Source organism: Xyrauchen texanus, chromosome 7 (genome assembly GCF_025860055.1).
Source record: "Xyrauchen texanus isolate HMW12.3.18 chromosome 7, RBS_HiC_50CHRs, whole genome shotgun sequence".
In the NCBI taxonomy this organism is placed as follows: domain Eukaryota; kingdom Metazoa; phylum Chordata; class Actinopteri; order Cypriniformes; family Catostomidae; genus Xyrauchen; species Xyrauchen texanus.
In genome coordinates this window covers 27,255,692-27,276,261 of record NC_068282.1, presented here as the reverse complement: position 1 = coordinate 27,276,261, position 20,570 = coordinate 27,255,692, and the positions used below count along the sequence as shown (strand labels likewise).

At 45.7% G+C, this 20,570-nt stretch overlaps 1 protein-coding gene and 1 pseudogene across 2 annotated transcripts in view; both read left to right on the top strand.

The window, feature by feature from the left end:
• LOC127646099 (rootletin-like) overlaps positions 1-1,926 on the top strand; it is a 75,228-nt pseudogene extending 73,302 nt beyond the window's left edge.
• Positions 1,927-3,509: 1,583 nt separating this feature from the next.
• Positions 3,510-20,570, top strand: part of LOC127646818 (sushi, nidogen and EGF-like domain-containing protein 1) — a 52,705-nt gene continuing 35,644 nt past the window's right edge. Inside the window, exon 1 of one of the 2 annotated variants that reach the window (XM_052130721.1) lies at positions 3,510-4,308. In XM_052130721.1, the coding sequence (XP_051986681.1) occupies positions 4,099-4,308 (210 nt within the window). In that variant the 5' untranslated portion in view covers positions 3,510-4,098. Of the gene's footprint in view, positions 4,309-4,901; positions 5,093-20,570 lie in introns of those variants that run through there. The other variant, XM_052130722.1, reaches the window with a different exon arrangement.

Here is a 20,570-nt window from a genome sequence, read left to right as displayed (position 1 = left end):
GCTCTAGAGGCGGAGGCCTGGAAGGCTCTGGAGGCGGAGCCAAGGGAAGTGGCGCTGTAGGAGGCTCTAGAGGCGGAGGCCTGGAAGGCTCTGGAGGTGGAGCCGAGGGAGGCTCGGGTGGCTCAGGAGGCAGAGCCCTGGGAGGCTCGGGAGGTGGAGCCCTGGGAGGCCCGAGGGGCAGAGCCCTGGGAGGCTCGGGATACGCTGGCTCTTGGACGGTCATGGCTGCAGGCGCTGGCTCAGGGACGGTCGAGGCTACAGGCGCTGGCTCAGGGACGGTCGAGGCTACAGGCGCTAGCTCGACGCGCGGCGGAAACCGCTCCTTGAGTGCACAGTTCAGATTAGCCCGGAAGAACACCACCAGGGAGGAGTCCGAGAAAATCGTGGATGTGCTCTTCAACCGGACGGTTTCCCTGCATCAGGCTGAGCGGCTGACAGTTCGCTTGTAGAACCGCTAGATCCATTTGGTCGTTCGTTCTGTTATGAGTGCAGATGAAAGCAGGCGAGGAGGTTGGATCTACGTGCAGGTTTTATTTGACAAGAGTGGAAATAAACAGACATGCACAAATGAAACAACCACGATGGGTAAAACGAAACTAAAAACACGAAAACATCTAGGGAACACGAACTGGTTGAACACGGCTGGAAAGAACATGGGAAGACAGGTAACCGAGCAAACATCTGAACATGGGACATCAAAAGAGTGGGAACATGAACATTCAACGAACGACCAGGAGTGGAGAACAAACAGGGTTTAAATACACAGACACATGAGGATACAAACGAGAATCAGGTGCGCACAATGACAGAATGGAACATGGTGACGGTGACACAGAAAACACGGGGCAGACAACCAGGGATCGTAATAAGTGCAGCCACCATCCTGGTCAATCGTCCCGATTCAGCCGACACACTTGCTTTCTGTCCGTGGAACAAGTTGGAGAATTTCATTCACTTTTAATGTCAGTGAAGACAGACACTTCCTTTTAATAAACATTAACATAAAACATTTGAAAGCTTTTTGTAGAGATGTAGAAATATAATGTAGGTATAATACCAAACAGAAGACCAGATGACCAATGATGATTTTACAGGACACAGTGTCAGCACCATAGTATATAAAAAACACAAGCACACCAGAATGTTTGTAAGGTTTTGAATTTGGAACAGTGTCAGCACCAGCCATGGTGCAACTGTCTTTTTATGAAAGGATAAGCAAATAAAAAACTTCCAATGCTGAAAAAATATGTCTTTGCATATGTTTTGAATGTTGTAAGTAATTTTTAAGTCATCTATATCAAGAGTGGGAGTGTGCAGCAACATTATATTCAATAGAAAGAAACCCGCAGTGAATTCATAATAGGTCCAAGTTACTGCTACTTTGTAATAATTGGTGTGTGTGGGGCCTGGGTAGCTCAGTGAGTATTGATAATGACTACCACCCCTGGAGTCACGAGTTCGAATTCAGGGCATGCTGAGTGACTCCAGCCAGGACTCATAAGAAAACAAATTGGCCCAGTTGCTAGAGAGGGTAGAGTCACATGGGGTAACCTCCTTGTGGTCGCAATTAGTGGTTCTCACTCTCAATGGGGTGTGTGGTAAGTTGTGTGTGGATGAGTCTCCCGTGCTGTAAATCTCTGTGGTGTCATGCACAGTGATCCACATGATAAGATGCGTGGATTTACTGTCTTAGAAGCAGAGGCAACTAAGACTTGTCCTCTGCCACCTGGATTGAGGTGAGTAAACGCGCCACCACGAGGACCTATCAAGTAGTCAGAATTGGGCATTCCAAAATTAGGAGAAAAAAGGGAATTAAAAAAAAATTATAATAATTGGTGTTTGTCTGTTTCTCAGGTGTGCACACTGGAGCAAGAGATGAAGAGGAGGCAAGTGTATATAAGTCTAATGGTCAGATTGGGGCTCTAAAAACCCAATGCCTGATGGGTACATTGCTTGGGATTCAGTCCACGTTGACCAACATCTGACCACTTACAGCTTTGTGTAACAAACCATCTCAAAGCCCTTTAACCAATTATGCATTGGACACACAGAGAGAGAGAGAGAGAGAGAGAGAGAGAGAGAGAGAGAGAGAGAGAGAGAGAGAGAGAGATACAGATATGCTTCCTCTAACAAACTGAAATCAATTGTCTCAGGGAGAATTGTTGGACTACATTTGCACAAACACTTTAAATAATCCTGATCCACACCATAAGAACCCAATAACAACAAACAAAGAGATCACTGTTTTTCCTACTGCTTCTCAATTGCCAAATTGCTTAAAGGATTTGTGCAACAAATTGTTGAAAAAGACCATAAATCTACATAAAGTCTGTTGCTGTTTATCTTTGTGCATTAAGTACAATCTCAGCTCTATATTGCACATGTACGAGTGCTCAAACACACTCCCCCACACATTACAACACATCTGTACCTACTTTAAACATCACCCGTCCACTGTCACTCAAACTTCTTACTTTCTTTATGTCATGTCCTAAACTCTGTTACATGTATGATTGCTATGATTATTAGTATTTTATCACCAAAAAAAAAATGAAATTGAGCATAAAGATAATATTATTTTAGTATATTAGCTTTGAATAAGTGAAATAATTGAATAAGTACAGAAATCTGTCAGAGAGTTCCTTTATACTGTAATCAGTACAATTCTGTAGTTTCTGTTATGTGTGTTAATATGATTCTTAATTATTAATCTGAATCACTGAATATTATTCCATTTAACAACTGATTTGTTTTGTCACAAAGTAATTTGTATGAGTCACTTAAAAACTGAAAGAAAACTGTTTTTTTGTGGTCTGGAGAATTGCTTTTTTTTTACTTTGAACTATTTTGGATAATTTTGGATAAAAGATCCTCTTTGATGTTCTAGTTTCAATATTTCATACCCACTGCCAGTGGTAAAATAATTTATCAACGAATCAACATAACCTTTACAATTTAATGGCAAAATTGTCATTCAGTAAGTTTCCATACAGAGACTACCTCCCTCATAAATAAGAAATTATGTCAGTTTACACATACATCTTGCCTTTTAATATTTTTTTAGCATTTTAAGGGTTATTATAACAAGTAACATTATTATAAAATAGTTTTAAGGTAACTTTAAATAATTTTAAGTCAAATTGAGGCCCCCTTGGAAGTTAGCTGAGGCCCCTTGTTTAGAACCACTGGCCAAATTCATTCTGTAGCCCAAACAGCCAAACTCATTTTGTTTTAGGGGAGCTGTTTCATGTATATTTAGAATTGCATGCCTTGAATGATACATTTTGGGTGAAATTGATTTTCAGAGAGTAAGAAAGCTGTCATTAACTCTCTAATCCAAAAAAAAGGGGGCCTTTGTATATTTTAATATCTTACACAATAAAAGAGGAAAGCACTTCATTTTCATTATATGATTGAAAGGTCAACTTATGGAACTCTTTCACTGCCATGTGGCATTGTGTAATTGCAGGGAAGGGTATTCCTCAGCAAGGGTTAAGAGCAGAGGAGTCTGCCCTGTCAGAGACTCTTTATGCAGCTCTTTGATTACCATAGCTCCACCCACTTGCTTATCCAGTTACTGGTCTCTCCTCAGCTATTGGATGAGAGTCCCTAATCATGCAAGGTAGTGAATCCCTGGAGGGGTGGGGTTGGGTCTGAAAGAACTTCTTTGGCAGGCAGAATAGAGGTTTTATTGAGGATATTTCTAAACTAACCATCAGGGACCAAGTCACTGGATTGTAAAAAAAAAAAAAAAAGAGCCAAATGACTCTGCTCACTCTCCTTCTTTCTCTCTCACTCTGTTCATTTCTGTGAGCAGCAAGGAGCACGCCAGCTCTTGAGCACCCAGCAGCACACAGAATGCAAGGAATCTACCCCCTTATCTTAGACCAATGGCCCAAGTACCAGGGGTGAGAGAAGATCTTTGAAGAAACAGAGGGAGAAAATAGAAACAGAAAGACAAAAAGAGGGAGAAAGGGAGAACACAAGGGAGAGAATCACTGATTGTATATTTGGCACAGGGGTTTAGTGTTGTCTTTTTGTCCTCTCAGAGTATTCAGTATCCTAGTCCTCTCCTCTCCATCCCGTGCAGACAAGGTCATGGGGAGGCTGAGGAGACCGGTGCTCTCCCTGTGCATACTTCTCATTTTGTTTGGTGCCGTGGAGCCAGCTGTGCCTCTGGAGGACTTCTACCCATTTGGCCAGGATGATGGTGACTCCCAGACCATCAAGCAGGATGATGGAGGCTCAGGATTGGTAGCGATATCGGTGGATTTCCCTTTCTTTGGAGAACGGCACACGGGACTCTATGTGAGTAAAGATTGTATGTTTGCATGTGTGTAATGGTTGTGCAGGAGAATCAGCTCTTTCATTCAGTAGCTTAATTGGTTTGTATGCGTGTCTGTAAGGGAGAGAGAGCAAGGTCTCACAGGTTGAGATTTGATAATGAGCCACTGCAACACAAAGGTTTTACTTGTCACATACATATATGGCCACACACACACAGTGACTGAACTACTGAAAAGTTTCTTGTGAAGAGATGACAGCTTACATTGCTGCCAATACACATCAGCATAAATTGTGGTTTGAGAGAATGAGGTGAAGAGAAAAAGCGAGAGGAATGACTGTCATGAGGAAACAGTGGGAGAAAATATGAGCACATGAGAGGATGGAGAGGGCTCTGACAGGTCCCTTTGCTTTGATCAGTGTCGTAACCTGCTTTGGGTTTTGCGAGCGGGACTTTGATCTGTGTCATGTACACTTCTCAGCATTAGAGCAGGGGTAGGTCCATCATTGTAAATCAACACCATCTGTTGTGTTGCAGCATCTTAACCACTCTGCATCCCAAAATGTATTGGTCCATCCAGGACACCCATTCTTTCCATCATCTCTTCATCCCGTAACATCCTGCTCAGCCTGGCAGAGGTACCACGGCAACAGAGGTTAGGTTTCCAGACTGGGCTACAAGCGAGAGGATGAATGAGATCACAATCCCAATGAAGCAGACGAGTGACACGGCAGTCATGCCACTCTACCATCTTCTACCCAGCCACAACATGTCATTCAAACAGCTCCCCCCTCACAACTTTGAGGGGTAATGTTGTATTTCTTTTCTGTACTATTTTAAAGTCATGAAGTCACTGAGATTCATGTCCTGGCAAATAAAGCTTGCTGTAATAATGCAAGGCTGTCTATAGAATAACGCAATGTTGACTGTAGAACTTGGTTTAACTTGTGAAGATTATGTGTGTCATCCTGAAGGCAAAATTACACTTACTGGGTAAACAGGCTTCTTTTATTTTGCCTAAAATTTATCATGAAATGCTCAGACATTTTTGTTCTGTTAAGGTTCATTTTTAATGATATTTCTCCTGTTCGAGCACGTCCCTGAAATATTTGACATGGTAGAACTCTGCTAGTCGAAGAGCATGGATAAATTGTTTAAACTAATCATGGATGTGGTTGGGACTAGGGATGGGCATCTTCGACTTATTTTGTATTTAAGTACTCTAACAAGTAAAACAAGTAATTGATTACTCGTAAATGTCAGTTGAAAATATCAAGAATGACACATGTGCAATTTATATTTTATATATTTTTTTTATGTTTTATTTACAATTGTTACCAAGAACGGTTACAAAAAAAGCTAACTTCAACAAACTATGTGTTTATTTTGAGGGGGAAAAATGTAGTCAACAATATGCATTAATAAAATAAAAATATTTAAAAATAACAGTAAAAAACATTTGCGCTCACCTGGAGCTTACATAATACAATAGTGGCTGCATTAGGGTAATGCACATATATATACTCTGAATCTACATAAAAAGGTTAACACTTTTTATAATTTCATATGTTATTATTCAGAAGAACAAGAGTTGAAAGTAAATTGAAAGTGGCTTTTTAGAAAATTTGATCTGCCAGTGTTCAGATACTTAACTCTCATACCGGTCTGATAACCTTCAGAGTTTCTCGTACCGCTTCACATTTCCTTTCCATCATAAAAGCAGATACTTGTCTGTTGGTATGCATGACTCCCACTGGAACCGAATACCAGTAGTGTAGAATTCAATAAGAATCAAAATATTCCAAGTATTGCCACATTTGGCTTTGCTTCAAAGCACACAATGATGCAATCATGTCTCCTTCGCTCATCTATCACCTTGACGACACATATCCACAGCGCTCCTCCAGCGGAATCAATTGTAACTGTGAGATAAGGAAAGTTTCCATAAGGAAAGTACAGGATAATTCAGCGTTGCCCACGGCAGGCAAATTCGCAAAGGAAAATCTATTTGCAATATTCTAGTATTGTTTTTATTATTTGACTAGCTGGTGAAAAATAATTAGTCGATTAATCGTGTACATCACTAGTTGGGACATGACATTCTTTTTTATTTTCCTCAAGAACTAATTTTAAAATGCCACTGTGCATAGTATGAATGCAGGCTTTGTTTACCTAGGGCGCTTTAGTTCATTCAGGAGAAAATAGTTAGGCTTTTTCATTGTATTAATTAGGCTTGAGTGGAATCTCATATCTCAGAGAGTGATGTAAATATTAATGTGAATTGAAGACAAGATAAGATCTGCTTCAGAGAGCAATGCAGATCTAAAATTTGAGGTATAGCAATGGGTGGTAACTAGAGAAAGGGGGGCATTTTACCCAACAGTGCACCAAGTTCAAAAAGGGTGAGGGTGAGGGTGTAATTAAAATCAGATTTTGCAAGTCACCGGTGCATTGAGGCATGCGACAGCATTCAAATTGCAGTCATGATTTCTGCAGCGCACCGAAGCTGCTTGAACTGAATCAATTACGCTTCTGCTATTTGCACGCTAGCCACATGTCAGTCTGTTCCACAAGAAAGCTGCTTTTGAATAGGTGAGATTTCAGGGGATACATTAGGCCAGATCCTCATGGATCATTTCTTCCGGGATGGCATTCCACATGTTTGGAAGCAGAGAAACAGAAGTCTCTTGAATAAAACAGTTTGAGGTGGTTCTTGAGAGTTGTCTTGGGATATTATTGTAGTAGCATCCATAAATCAAATCAAAAGAATCAGTACTGCCTGCTTTTGTATGTTTCACCATCTGACATGCTCTCTCTGTCCACCCCCACAGTTTTTCTAATTTTTTGTATTCACTCCCAGTCCACAAGAAATTAAATACCTATTACAACACTACAGTGTTACTAATACTTGTTACATAAGGAACATACATGCCTCTATTGTCTACATCTGAGCATCATTGACAGGAACATTAGCACAGTGTTCAGCCTTGGTATGTCTTTCTCATGCATTCCGAGTGACAAATAACTCTGGTGGTCATCCGGAATTCACAGAACCATAGTTACCTACTGTACATAACTATCATTCTGTTTCATTCCTCCTGACTGCCAGAGGTGGTGCTTAAGCACTAGTGGATGACTACTACCAACATAATCATGAGGAATGCCACTCACCTTAAAAACAGTCAAGGCTGTCCATGAAGAACCACTGAACAAACAGCATCAGGGGTAGCATTAGTGACCTTGTAGAAGTGAGCAAGGTGCATGGAGAAGCCCAGACGCTGCACAGATATCCACCATGGAGACTCCTCTAAAGGCAGCCCAAGATGTAGACACAGCCCTAGTAGAATGACAAGAGATACCTCCTGGCAAGGGCTTTTGGGCTTTCTTGTATGTCAGAGTGATCACCTCCACAATCCAATGTGAAACTCTCTGATTAGATACAGTGGCACCCTTCTGGACACCACAATAGCAAACAAATCTGCTTGTCAATGAAGAATGGTAGTATCCATGTAACACGTCAAGACTCGCAAAGGGCACAAGAGGTGATCCCTCGACTCATCTGATTGGGATGAATGCTGAAATGCAGCCAGATTAATGGACTGATTTATGAGGGAACAGAACTTTAGGAAGAAATTATGGATTTTGCCGAAGCACAAATCCAGAATCATCCGGCAACCAACGCATGCATAACTCACTAACAGACAGTCTATGTAACTCATTGACTTGCTTAGTGGAAGCAATAGCCAACAGAAAGGCACTTTTCAAAATAAGCACTTAAGGTCAGCCGTATGCAAAGGTTGAAATGGCGGCAAACAGAGAAAGTCAAGCACAAGTGGTAAATCCCACATAGGAAAATGGGGGTTGCAGGCTGGCCTTAAATGTCTCGCACCATTTAAAAAGCTACAAACAAGATTATGGGAACCAAGAGTAGAAACATTAACTGGTAAATTTTGTGCAGAAATGGCTGCAATGTATACCTTCAACATGGAAGCTGACTTGCCTGCATCCATGTTGCAAAAAACTCAAAACTCTTGGAAAATGGTCAACCTCATAGTGTGTTGGATTCAACCCACAATCCCTGCACCATGAAGAGAAAAATTCCAATGTACAGCATAAAGCTGACGTGTGGACGCAGGCCTACCACAACAATAGTATGAACAACAGCAGGTTCACAATCAGTTAGAAAAGAGGTTGGACCCAGAGGCCAAACCCAAAGTTGCTGATAGGGTGGATCCAGTTTCCAAAAACTGATGTACATCTGCAACAGCAGATCCTTCTGGAGTGGAAGCTGCCATAGTCTGCCCACCAATAGTCTCAGAAGTATGGAAAACTGAGGCCTGGCTGGCCATCGGGGTGCTAAAAGAAGCACCCTGTGGTTGCACAGGGATATCCTGTGAAATGTCTCCCACAACAGTGGAATAGGAGGAAATGCATAATGTAGGCAGTTCGGCCACTGGTGAGACAGCACCCTAACGGGCTGGATGTCTCTGTCCTTGTAAACCACAAGCGACAATGGGTGGTCGCCCCTGATGCGAAAAGATCCAATTCTTCTTCGCCGGAGTGATGCCATATGCTCTGCAACACATCTGGGTGAAGCCTCTCTTCTTCCAGATGCAGAAAATCCCTTGAGAGATCATCTGTTACCTGATTGCTCAACCACGGGAGGTGAACTACCCTCAGTGATGCTAGTCGGGGAACAGACCAGGTGAGAATCTTGTGAGTGAGATGCTAGGACTTGAGCGGCTTTGTGCCACTCTGATGGTTTGGGTGGAACACAGTCGAGTTGATGTCAGATCAAATGAGGACATGACGGCCTGCCAGAACCGGCAAGAAATATTGCAGGGCTAGGAAAACCATGCGTAACTCCAGGAGGTCGATGTGGTTTGTGGACTGATCTGGAGACCAGTGGCCACAACTACCCCTGTGATTCCATGTTGCACCCCATCCCCAGAGGGAAGCATCAGTCGTGACCACTTCCCGACGAGAAGGAATGACCCCTAGGTGTACACCTGTCATTAAAAAATAACAGTGATTCCATTTTGTCAATGCATGAACACAATGGTGGGAAACAACAATCAACTGATGACGATGTCTGGTGGGGTTCAACCGCAAACTGTTGTTCCACTGCTGGAGAGGTCTGAGGTGGAGCAAGACCAGTGGAATCACAGAAGTGACATCAGTCAGCATCCCCATAAACTGTAGTAACACTCTGTATGGCAACATCGTTCTCAGCCGGAAACAAGCAAGGAGCTGCAGAATATTGCCTACCAGAGCATGTGACAGAGTGGCAAACATTGCACAAGATCCAGAGTCATCACAATAAAAGTAACCGATTGCAATGTAATCAGGCAACTGTTTGTCTCGAGACCCAGTTTCTGCACATGCTCTAAAAGGAGTCTGGTGTTGTGCACAACTTGATGCCTTGAGGTGGTACAAAGCAGCCAGTCATCCAAATAAGGAAGGATCCTCAAACTTCTGAAACATAGAGTATACAGAGCTGTACACATGCACACTAGGGGCCAGAGACAGACCGAACGGTAGGGCATTGAATTGGTAGGCTTGGTTTTCAAAACTGAAACGAAGAAACTTCCTGTGGTCAGGTGCAATCAGAACATGAAAGTATGCGTCCTTCAAGTCTACGCTCATAAACCAATCATCCTTCATGACAGACCGAAGAACATCGGTTGTGCATAACATTCGAAAGGGCAGAGTTTTCAGGAACAAGTCTTAAATCAAGAATTGGACAAACCACAGATTTTTTTCGAAGATAAATTGAATTAAATCCCTCCCTTTTTACAAGGGGATGAACCTTTTCTATGGCTCCCTTCTCCAACAGAGAACGAATTTCCTGAGAGAGACCCACTGAAAGAACTGCATCCCTGACCACTGTGGAAAATCCTTGAGAACTTGGGTGGCTGGCATCGTAACTGTAGAGCATACCCCCTGCTCAGTGTATTCAAAACCTAGGGATCTACTGTTGTGCTCCTCCAGTACTGTAGGTGATGCAGTGAAAAATGATCGACCGCTGGCCAAAGCACATCAAGCTTTATGGGTGTGACTTTTAGTGGGGGTGTACATCATCACAACATTAGCTGGGTAAGTCCTAGCCTATCACACGTAAGCCAATGCTTTATATGTCCGTTTACAATCTATCACATTGCTGTTTCGGTGTGCTAACACTGCAGCTAGATGCGCTTCAACTTCTCCAGGCCACAACCAGTGCACAGCACATCTCTGGAAGCCCGCCTTCCCTTTCCAACAACGTCGACACTTCATCTCAACTTCTGCCAACATCAAACCCATGGGGAGTAAACAACCAGCAAACCCGGATCTTCACCCATATCTCAATCACTCAGGAGATCTCTCTCAATCGCATTGCACAACCCGGCGCGGAAGGAGCGCGCACCCCATCAAAATCATCGGCCCAGGCAGCAGCCGGCTTCCATCAGAAATAAGCTAAGTCATTTTTATATCCATCAAATGCATTCAGATCTAGTCATGGGTCTAGACCTTCCGTTGCCATGCTACCTGTTCATCACAAAGTTGCAACGCTGCCTGTTCATCATAACGCATTCGCATAAACATCAAAAGCCAGTATTTCATGTCAACAGCGCATTCACTCTCATAGTATGGCAGGCAATCATGTAATCTCATGAGGGCAACTCGGTCAAGGTTCATTCACTTGTCATTCACAGTCTGCATGCCCGAGCATTCCCCATTGGGGAATTAAGATAATTATTCAGGCATATCATCATGTACAGTCAACAGTTATCATATGGGCTCTCATTACTTCATTCAGTAAGATTCCCCCATTTTGCGGCCGCCTTCACCCAAATCACGTAACGGGTGCGTTCCATTCCAATTCATCATCCCATGATGACCGAGCCCATGATGTGAGCATTCCGAGGGAGCATGACATCACAGTTTCACCTGCTGATGTGCGCCCCACCCTCCCAAGCACAAACCATGCAAATTACATACCCAACTTAAATGGCTGTATCTACTGGCTCTCCTGGAGTATGGAAACAGTTGTAGTATTTTTTGAAAGAAGACACTTTGGGCTTCACTTCTCAAGTTTCAGAATTAATATATTTTGTTATTTTAAAGCAAAAAACTTCTTTACAATGGGAATGCTGCTCAAATTGCATAGTATGTTGAAGAACGACGATGAAGTGTAATTCTTCCAGGCGAGATCTCATGTAAACATAGAGGACATATCAAGATTTATAATTACGTAAAAAAGTGCTACTGGACGTTATAAAATGAACTCTGTCAAGGACAATTGACCCAAGCAGGCTGAACTGGATTTATCTGGCGATCGCTATTTCAAAATAAGGTATGAAGTCCCGTTTTTGATATTGCATGTTGTCATCCGCACTTCCGGCACAAATAAACAAATTGCTGTTTCTGGAGGACTGCTATCATGCAACAGAGATCGGATATCAACGTCGAACACTTAGACCTTCGAAAAGACGTATAATCTGTTAACATTAATCGCATATCCATGCATGCATATATCAGAATGCAAATATATTAAACGTAAGCACAGTGATGTCACTCCCGAGTGCAAACAAATACGTATCAACGGGTTAATATAGCCTTCACCAAGCCTTGTGAAAGAATTTACTTCGTTCGGTACAACATTCGATGAGGTTCCCAGAGCGCCTCTAAGGGTGCATTTACACGATCCATAAAACACAGCATTTTCTTACTCCAGATGTACTTCCATGTTCTCATCACTAGCACCACTGTTGCGGTGCGCCTCTGACCCCTAGCGGTAGGCTTCGCACCGCTTCCCCTATTCATCAGATTATCTACCACCAGCGTAAGGCATTTCGCTATGATCAGGTCATACAACGAGTAATTCCCATCTCATGGCATACTTCCACTTTATTATCATTCAGGCGTTATCAAAGAGCAGAAATTCGTTGGCATGTCTTCACAAATCATTCACTCATAATGGTCAGACCACTACAGCAACAACTAATCAGAACCAATATGATCGACAGCATAAATGCCGGAATTCTGCCATACATGTTTAGGCGTGCGTGTATCTGGTCTCCGGAATATGTCAGAGACAATGGTAACTTGGCACATCAGCCGTCGAATCAGCTATCAAACACATTCGGAAGGAGATTTGCAAATATTCACAAAAGATAAAGTGCGATACTGCATCTTCAGGTCATAAAGGTGGGACATGAACAGCCGGAACTGATCCATGCTCGAGAATCACATTCTCAAAGATCCCGATTCATATCAACACACATTCACAAAGCAGTCTCGTGCAAGATGATTTGCACAAATATGCACACATTTTCGTATGTTTTGGGGCACACCTTCAACTAAACTGTCCACTGCATCTTCAGGGCTCTATGCCGGGAGTACATAAGACTCTCATGTTCCTTTTACAGCCAACAACTAAACTCTCATGAAGCTGAGACATTATTCTTCTCACCGTATTTGCTCCAGCTCAAGGAATAAGAGGGAGGAGAGATAGAGAGCGAGCGAGAGAGAAGAAAAAAAGAGAACCCACAACGAGCCACGTCTCTAGAATTTCTAGACATCACACACATTCTCTAACAATGCAAGCTTCCCCCCAAAAGAAACATGACAGGATCAGGTCTATTTTCACGTCATTCCCTGATCAGTTTGGGTCTCCTAACGCAATCTCCAGCCCTATCAGGCCACCTCAATTTTGCCATGCTTATCATTCCTCAAGGCCACTCCACCGTTTTTCCTGCCTCCTCATAATAGCTCATTCCATAGACAGCCGCTCCTACCCACCAATCGATGATGGCTGGCGAGAATCTCCGGATGACATGCCCCCATTTCTCGGACATGGCTCCCTCCATAGGATTCAGGGGTTGCCGTCTAGGACCATGGTTCACAGGGGAATGGCCAGAATTATACTTTCTTCAATATAGCTTCCTACGCTCCAGACACTCTCTTCGTAAGTAATCCCATTGCTAGATATTTCATAATTGAATGTATTTAACAAATGTTCTCGATCTACAATCCCAGTCTCGATGCGGCTCAGCGGAGGGAAGAAAGAAATGACACCGAGACCCAAGCTTCAAATCCTTCCTCGCCATTCGTACAGCACTCCATCATACGGTCCAGCAAACAACCTTCCCCTCTACCCTACAATGAAATGGTTCTTTACCCTATATGGGGTAAAATATATGTTTGAGTTCAGAAAAAGGAAATACATTCCCAGAACCACTGCAGCCTCATTCCGCAATGACACAGCAAGCTACATCTACAAAAGAAGTTTAAAATAGGCCTTTCTTATTCCACACCCATCATCACGGCCAGCGTCATATGGGTTCCCTCCAGAAACCCAAACGCATCGTAGTCATGCGACAATTCCGCAGTCGTTTCTACAATCAATAAAGTCTGGCCCTCCTCGAACCATCATGTCCCCTATGAGAAGTCTGACATGGCAGAGCATTTCCTGTAACTTCTTCATCCCAGCCAGACACATTCCCGGGTTTTTCATGTAGTCTCTAACCCCCTCCCTCGCTTCGCAGGAGTTCCACATACCAGCTCGACGGGCACCCTTCGACGTTTACTGGAATCTACAATGAAGATGCTCGGTCGCTGCTCTCCCCAATTGTACCTGAAACGCTGGCCATGATGTATAGGCCTTTCTTATTCCACACCCATATGACACTGGCCGTGATGATGGGTGTGGAATAAGAAAGGCCTATTTTAAACTTCTTTTGTAGATGTAGCTTGCTGTGTCATCGCGGAATGAGGCTGCAGTGTTTCTGGGAATGTATTTCCTATTTCTGAACTCAAACATATATTTTACCCCAATCCAGGGCCCTTTGAATTGTCCTAACCTTCCCCCCTGTTATGGCGCCCTTGGTGAAGAGCCCCCTAGAGCAGTGTTTCCAAACCAAGATTGCCAGGTGTGCTGTGGAAAATTATCAGATTCCACAAAATAAATCAGGGCTCCAGACTGAGACCATTTTTCTGAGAAATTTAAAATGGCAAACAATCAAAACGCAAAAGGAATCAGCTTTACCCAGATCAGTCAGCGCTGCTCAATGGACAGATCAGCGCAGGGACGTGCATTTACACATGGACCGGCCTCGAGGACTCTTGAGGATCATCATAAACAGAGCTGCGAGAAGCACGGTATGGGTCACGATTTTAAACCAGTTTAAAATTGTATTAAACTGCCCCAACATTCTAAACAGCATTGAAAAGGAATAAAGGAGAAATCTGCACAATGAACAGAAATACAAAAATGTAAGGTTTAAATCCACACATCACAGATATTTAAAAAACATTTACCATGAACTTGAATGTTTTTCTTATGAAAAATGCCATAATTTGTTTTATTGTTACTGCTAATCATGGTTTTACTTTTACTTTTGGTTACTATGATCTTATTGCAAATGCCACAGTTATAACTATGGATACAATGGAACTTTCCTTCTGTGTAAAATCTTTTCTAATGTCCTCTGATTGTAGAAAGAGGCTTTGTTTGTCCTCAGATGACTGTATTTAATCATCAAGATCCTGATAAAAAGAAAGAAACCGTGAAAGAAATACATTTTTCTTTCAGTTGAACCGGTGCGACCAACTCAAGATCTGGTGTGACCATTTGTATAATTTAACACTGGTGCTACCACTCTTAAATGTTAGTCTGGAGCCATGTAAATAAATATATAGATAAAAAGGTATTTTCTGTGGCAATGCAATAATTAATTTGCAAGAACAAATCTAAATATAAGAAAAGATGCAAATGTTTTGTTTTATTCATTACTCAATTAGCACTCGTACCACCTGTGATCTCATTACCATACCTACGTGACTTTACTTTTTTGAATAGCCAAATTTCAAACATTACGAGTGACACGCAACTAAAATGGACAGAAAACACGTTATTAAAAAGGAAAACTATCAAAGATGGTTATGTGGGACAGTGGGATAGAGATGTACCATGGGATTTGTTTAATTGTAAAAAGTGTGCCGTGGCAGAAAAAGGTTGGGAAACACTGCCCTAGAGAAACAAAATTCCCTCTCTTCCACTATACTCTTGAACCTTCTTCAACCCAGCAGTGCCCAAACTGTCCTTTCCATGCTTTCACAATTCTATCCTTTTGTTTTGGTTTGGGTCTGAGAGATTTCACATGTGGCTGCGACCTTTCCTATCTCCCTTGACCTACCCTCACCCTTCCTCCTCCTCTTCTTCAGCCTAAGATAATGAGGGGGTCTTCCCAATGGACCTGTCCAGCTGCTCTACTGCAGAAAGGAGAAATCACTTTACTGCAGAAAGGAGAAATCCCCTTTTTCAGATGCATCTGCAAAGTGTCTCAGGGAAGCCAAACAACACAGGCCTTCAATTAACTAACCTTAGGAATAGCTGGGATGAAGAGCAGAGAGGCTAGAAGATCTAAGACTTGAAAGGAAAACACAAATTGGACTTTCAAAGCATAAAAAACTAAGTTTTTAATCAATGTGAATGAAAACTTGTGTAGGTTTGTATAGAGAACAGAACACAATTGATGATTTTTGGGCAGCTCAGGTTAAGAAAACAATACATCCCTACAGGTTGTTAGCATGAGAGGATATAAAAAGGATGTTTATAATTGTTTGTGTAACCGACAGTTGAGTCAAATTAGAGGAGTTAAAATGAAGGGGACACAAAGATTTGAGTTCCCCTTCTGTCGCTCTCTCCACGTTATGTCAGAGAAGCGACACTAGGGGTCTCTCTTGAGTGCCGATATTCACCTCTGGACTATGAAAAAAGGCCAATGAGAGTTGGCAACCAGTATTTGCATGTCCCGCCCCCGGACATACAGGTATTTAAGGTGCGCAAATACGGGAGTTCATTCAGAAAATTTCTTCGGAGCCGATGGTCGTGCATGAACTCTGCTGCGAGTTACACACCAAGTTCCTGTTTAATCCTCTGACGCTCTGCATGCTGTTGGATTCGACGGCGCACAACAGCGGCTTTCTCATTCGTGCACGGCTGTGCATTTTTGCCCCTGAGCGCTTCGACAGCGCAGACAACTCGAAAGAGTTATTCTAAAAGAGTAATTTTCGCTCTAAAAGAGCAAAAACACAGCGGCGTTGAACGTCCTTCTCAGGACGCGTCTTTTTAAAGACGGTTTTCCGCCTCTGTGTAGTTTCTGGATGCGTTGATTCTCCCCACCTCTGACGGCCATAAAAACTGCCTTGCATTCCTGGGTTGAGATCACACGCAGGCAGCGTTTTTATGAATGGTCTATGTTCTCAGTGCGAGAACATAACCATGACAGCATTGCGGTCGTAGGCTTTTTCTTGTAGTGAGAAAACCGCTTCAGCCGCGCCTCGCCTCCTTCCTACGGGATTGAGGCAGGCGCCGCGGGCGATGAAAACGATCTGGGGACAATGATGGGCTCCGTTTTCGCCGGGTGAACCCCCTCGAAACCCCCCGCCTCCCTGGCACGCTTGCCGGCTTCGACTGGATTAGTGCGGCCGCGCCCCCCGGGCCCCTTCCCGGACGTGCATGACGAGCTGAGCAAGCCCAGCTTCCTCGCTCCTCCGCTCTCGCTACCCTCGGTGGTAGAATGGTCCCAGACCGCTCCCCCCTGCACGCCATGGCCCCCTCCTGCAAGTCCACCGGGCCAGGGCACTCCAAAATCTGCACTTGGGTAGTCCTGTTTTTGACGTGCTGCAGGAACTGCACTCAAACAGGCGATGGACACTCCGTGGTCCAGAAACGCAACGATGGACAGGCAGTACAGGAGGCAGACAAAGCACGCTTTCTCAAACGCCCCCGTCTCCCAGTTCCGTCCATTCGGCGACGCCGCATGACGACTTCATCCAAAAAGGCAGTCCTCAGTGGTGAAGAAACAGACGAAGGCTATTTTCACACATCCTGCCCTGACGCAAACCTGCCCGATCTTGGACTTGCGAGTTTTCAATCAGACCTTGTCCAAACTCCCGTTCAAAATGCTCACCCAGAAACAAATTCTATCTGGCGGCCGGCATCTAGATTGGTTCGCAGCGATGGACCTGAAGGACACGTACTTCCACGTCTCAATTCGCCCTCGACATCGACCCTTTCTGCGGTTCGCGTTAGACGGCCAGACGTATCAGTACAAAGTCCTCCCCTTCAGCCTGTCTCTGTCCCCTCGCGTCTTCACGAAGGTCGCAGAGGCGACTCTTGCCCCGCTACGAGGAGCGGGCATACGCATACTCAATTACCTCGACGATTGGCTCATTCTGGCCTCCTCGCAGGAATTACTATGCGCACACAGAGACTAGGTGCTCGAGCACCTCGGCCGTTTAGGGTTTCAGGTCAACTGGGAAAAGAGCAAGCTCACCCCGGTCCAAAGCATCTCTTTTCTGGGTTTGGAGTTAGTTAACGTCTCTCCAACGAGCGTGCTCAGTCAGTGCTGGAATGCCTCGCTTCTTTCGAACCAGGCACCGTGGTCCCTTTGAAACGTTTCCAACGGCTCCTAAAGCATATGGCATCCTCCGCGGCGGCCGCGCCACTGGGGTTGATGCATATGAGACCACTTCAGCATTGGCTCCAGACTCGAGTCCCAAGAGGAGCATGGCGCCACGGCACGCACGGCATGGAAGTTACCTCTGCCTGCCGCCAAACCTTCAAACCTTGGACAGACCTCTGCTTTCTACGGGCAGGAGTACCCTTGCAGCAGGTGTCCCGTCACATTCTGGTTACAACCGACGCCTCCAAATTGGGTTGGGGCGCCGTGTGCAACGGGCGCGCAGCCGCAGGCCGGTGGAACCGAGGCCTGCTGCGCTGGCACATCAACTGCCTAGAGCTGCTGGCCGTTTCTCTTGCCCTGAAGAAATTTCTTCCGTTGATTCGTGGCAAGCATGTCCTAGTCAGGACAGACAGCACCACGGTGGTGGCCTACATAAACCGCCAAGGCGGAGTACGCTCCCTCCACATGTCACAGCTCGCCCGTCGTCTCCTCCTTTGGAGTCAGCAGTGACTGGAGTCACTGCGCACCACTCACATCCCCGGCAACCTCAATGTGATAGCGGATGCGCTGTCAAAACAAAACTTGCCCGGCGGAGAGTGGAGGCTCCACCCCCAATCGGTCCAGCTGATTTGGGACAGGTTCGGCAAGGCCCAGGTAGACCTGTTTGCCTCCCAGGAAACCTCCCACTGTCCGCTCTGGTATGCCCTCACAGAGGCTCCCCTTGGGACAGATGCTCTGGCGCACAGCTGGCCCGCGGGGCTGCGCAAGTACTCTTTTCCCCCAGTGAGCCTTCTTGCACAGGTGCTATGCAAGGTCAGGGAGGACAAGGAGCAAGTCACTCTGGTGGCCCCCTACTGGCCCAACCGGACGTGGTTCTCGGATCTCATGCTCCTCATGACAGCCCCTCCCTGGCGAATTCCCCTGAGGAAGGACCTTCTTTCTCAGGGACGGGGCACGCTCTGGCATCCGCATCCAGACCTCTGGAATCTCCACGTCTGGCCCCTGGACGGGACGCGGAGGATCTAGCCGGCCTACCTTCGGCCGTCATAGACACTATTAGCCAAGCCAGAGCCCCTTCAACCAGGCATCTTTACGCCCTGAAGTGGTGTCTTTTGCGGACTGGTGTTCTTCCCGAGCCGAAGACCTGCAGAAGTGCACAGTTAGGTCAGTGCTCGTGTTTCTTCAGGAGAGGCTGGAGAGGAGGCTGTCCCCCTCCACCCTCAAGGTGTATGTTGCCGCTATCGCGGCCCACCACGACACGGTAGACGGCAAGTCTCTTAGTAAGCATGACTTAATCGTCAGGTTCCTAAAAGGTGCCCGGAGGATGACTCCCTCCCGGCCTAACCTGTTTCCATCCTGGGATCTCTCGGTCGTCCTTATGGGACTCCGGAGACCCCCCTTCGAGCCACTTGACTCAGTTGGACTCAGTGCCCTCTCTCTCAAGACCGCCCTGCTGATCGCGCTCGCTTCCATCAAGAGAGTCGGGGACCTGCATGCGTTCTCTGTTAGCGACGCTTGCCTGGAGTTCGGTCCGGTGGACACTTTCGTGATCCTAAGACCGCGACCGGGCTATGTGCCCAAGGTTCCTAACACACCCTTCAGGGATCAGGTGGTGAACCTGCAAGCGCTGCCCCGGGAGGAGGCAGACCCAGCCGTTTCACTGCTGTGTCCAGTACGTGCCTTACGTATTTACCTGGACTGCACACAGAGCACCAGACGCTCTGAGCAGCTCTTCGTCTGCTTTGGGGGACAGCAGAAAGGGAATGCTGTCTCCAAGCAGAGACTCGCCCACTGGGTTGTCGACGCCATTTCCCTGGCTTATCACACCCAGGCTGTGCCCCCCCTTTGCGGGTCCGAGCCCACTCCACCAGGAGTGTTGCGTCCTCGTGGGCACTGGCTAGGGGCATTGCCCTAGCAGACATTTGTAGAGCAGCGGGCTGGGCAACACCTAACACTTTTGCGAGATTCTACAATCTCCGAGTTGAGTCAGTATCATCCCGTGTTCTCTCAGGTACCAAGCCCGTAGAACTCGGTGGCACGTCCACGATCTGACCGGGTGAATCGCTTGCACCCAGCACCCTTCCCCCTAACCAGGGGAAACAGTGTGCCTTCATTCCCAGGAGATCCCAGGTTTGGGACACTGGTTGACTCCTCCCTAGCCCTCGTGGGTCGCAGTTCTGCGGAGGAACTCGCCGACCCAAACCACTGCGGGTACCGCAAGCTACCCTGTACTGGTATAGGTGCCCCACAGGTAAGGCCCCTGTTCGGACTCCCCTGTGTGTAAAACCACGGTTCTGTCCCCTCACGAGTTGACTCCGTGTTTCCCTTAGGCAGTTACAGCTGCCTCGGTCGCCGTGCTGTATGCTTCCCCCCTCTGCGAGGCTGGATCTACCACCGCACTACTTTTCCGCATAAGACCTAAGTATAGGCCATGCGATGTATTTGCCACTCAAAATTTGCCTCCCCTCCCGGGTAGGTGTGGCCTCCGCAGGGTCTTCTCCGCCCTAATAAGGGCTAAGACCCCCTTCCCTCAATGCATGTAAGGGCCCCGGCCGTAGTTGCTCTATGTGAGAAACATAGAGAGAAAAGAGGCCCAGCCAGGCTGGCCCTTTCCCATGTTGGCAGCCATCACCTTGTTCCCCCCTCCAGGGTAACGATAAGGAATCCTGATGGCTTAAATGGGGCATTGGGGAAGGGTACGTGCAGCCTGATATAGTTGGTCGTTCTGCACGTAGGAATACCAGCTCGCTCCTGTATCAGCAGATCACGTACACGGCTCAGCGCATGGCTCTTTTTAAGTGGACCCCTAGTGTCGCTTCTCTGACACAACG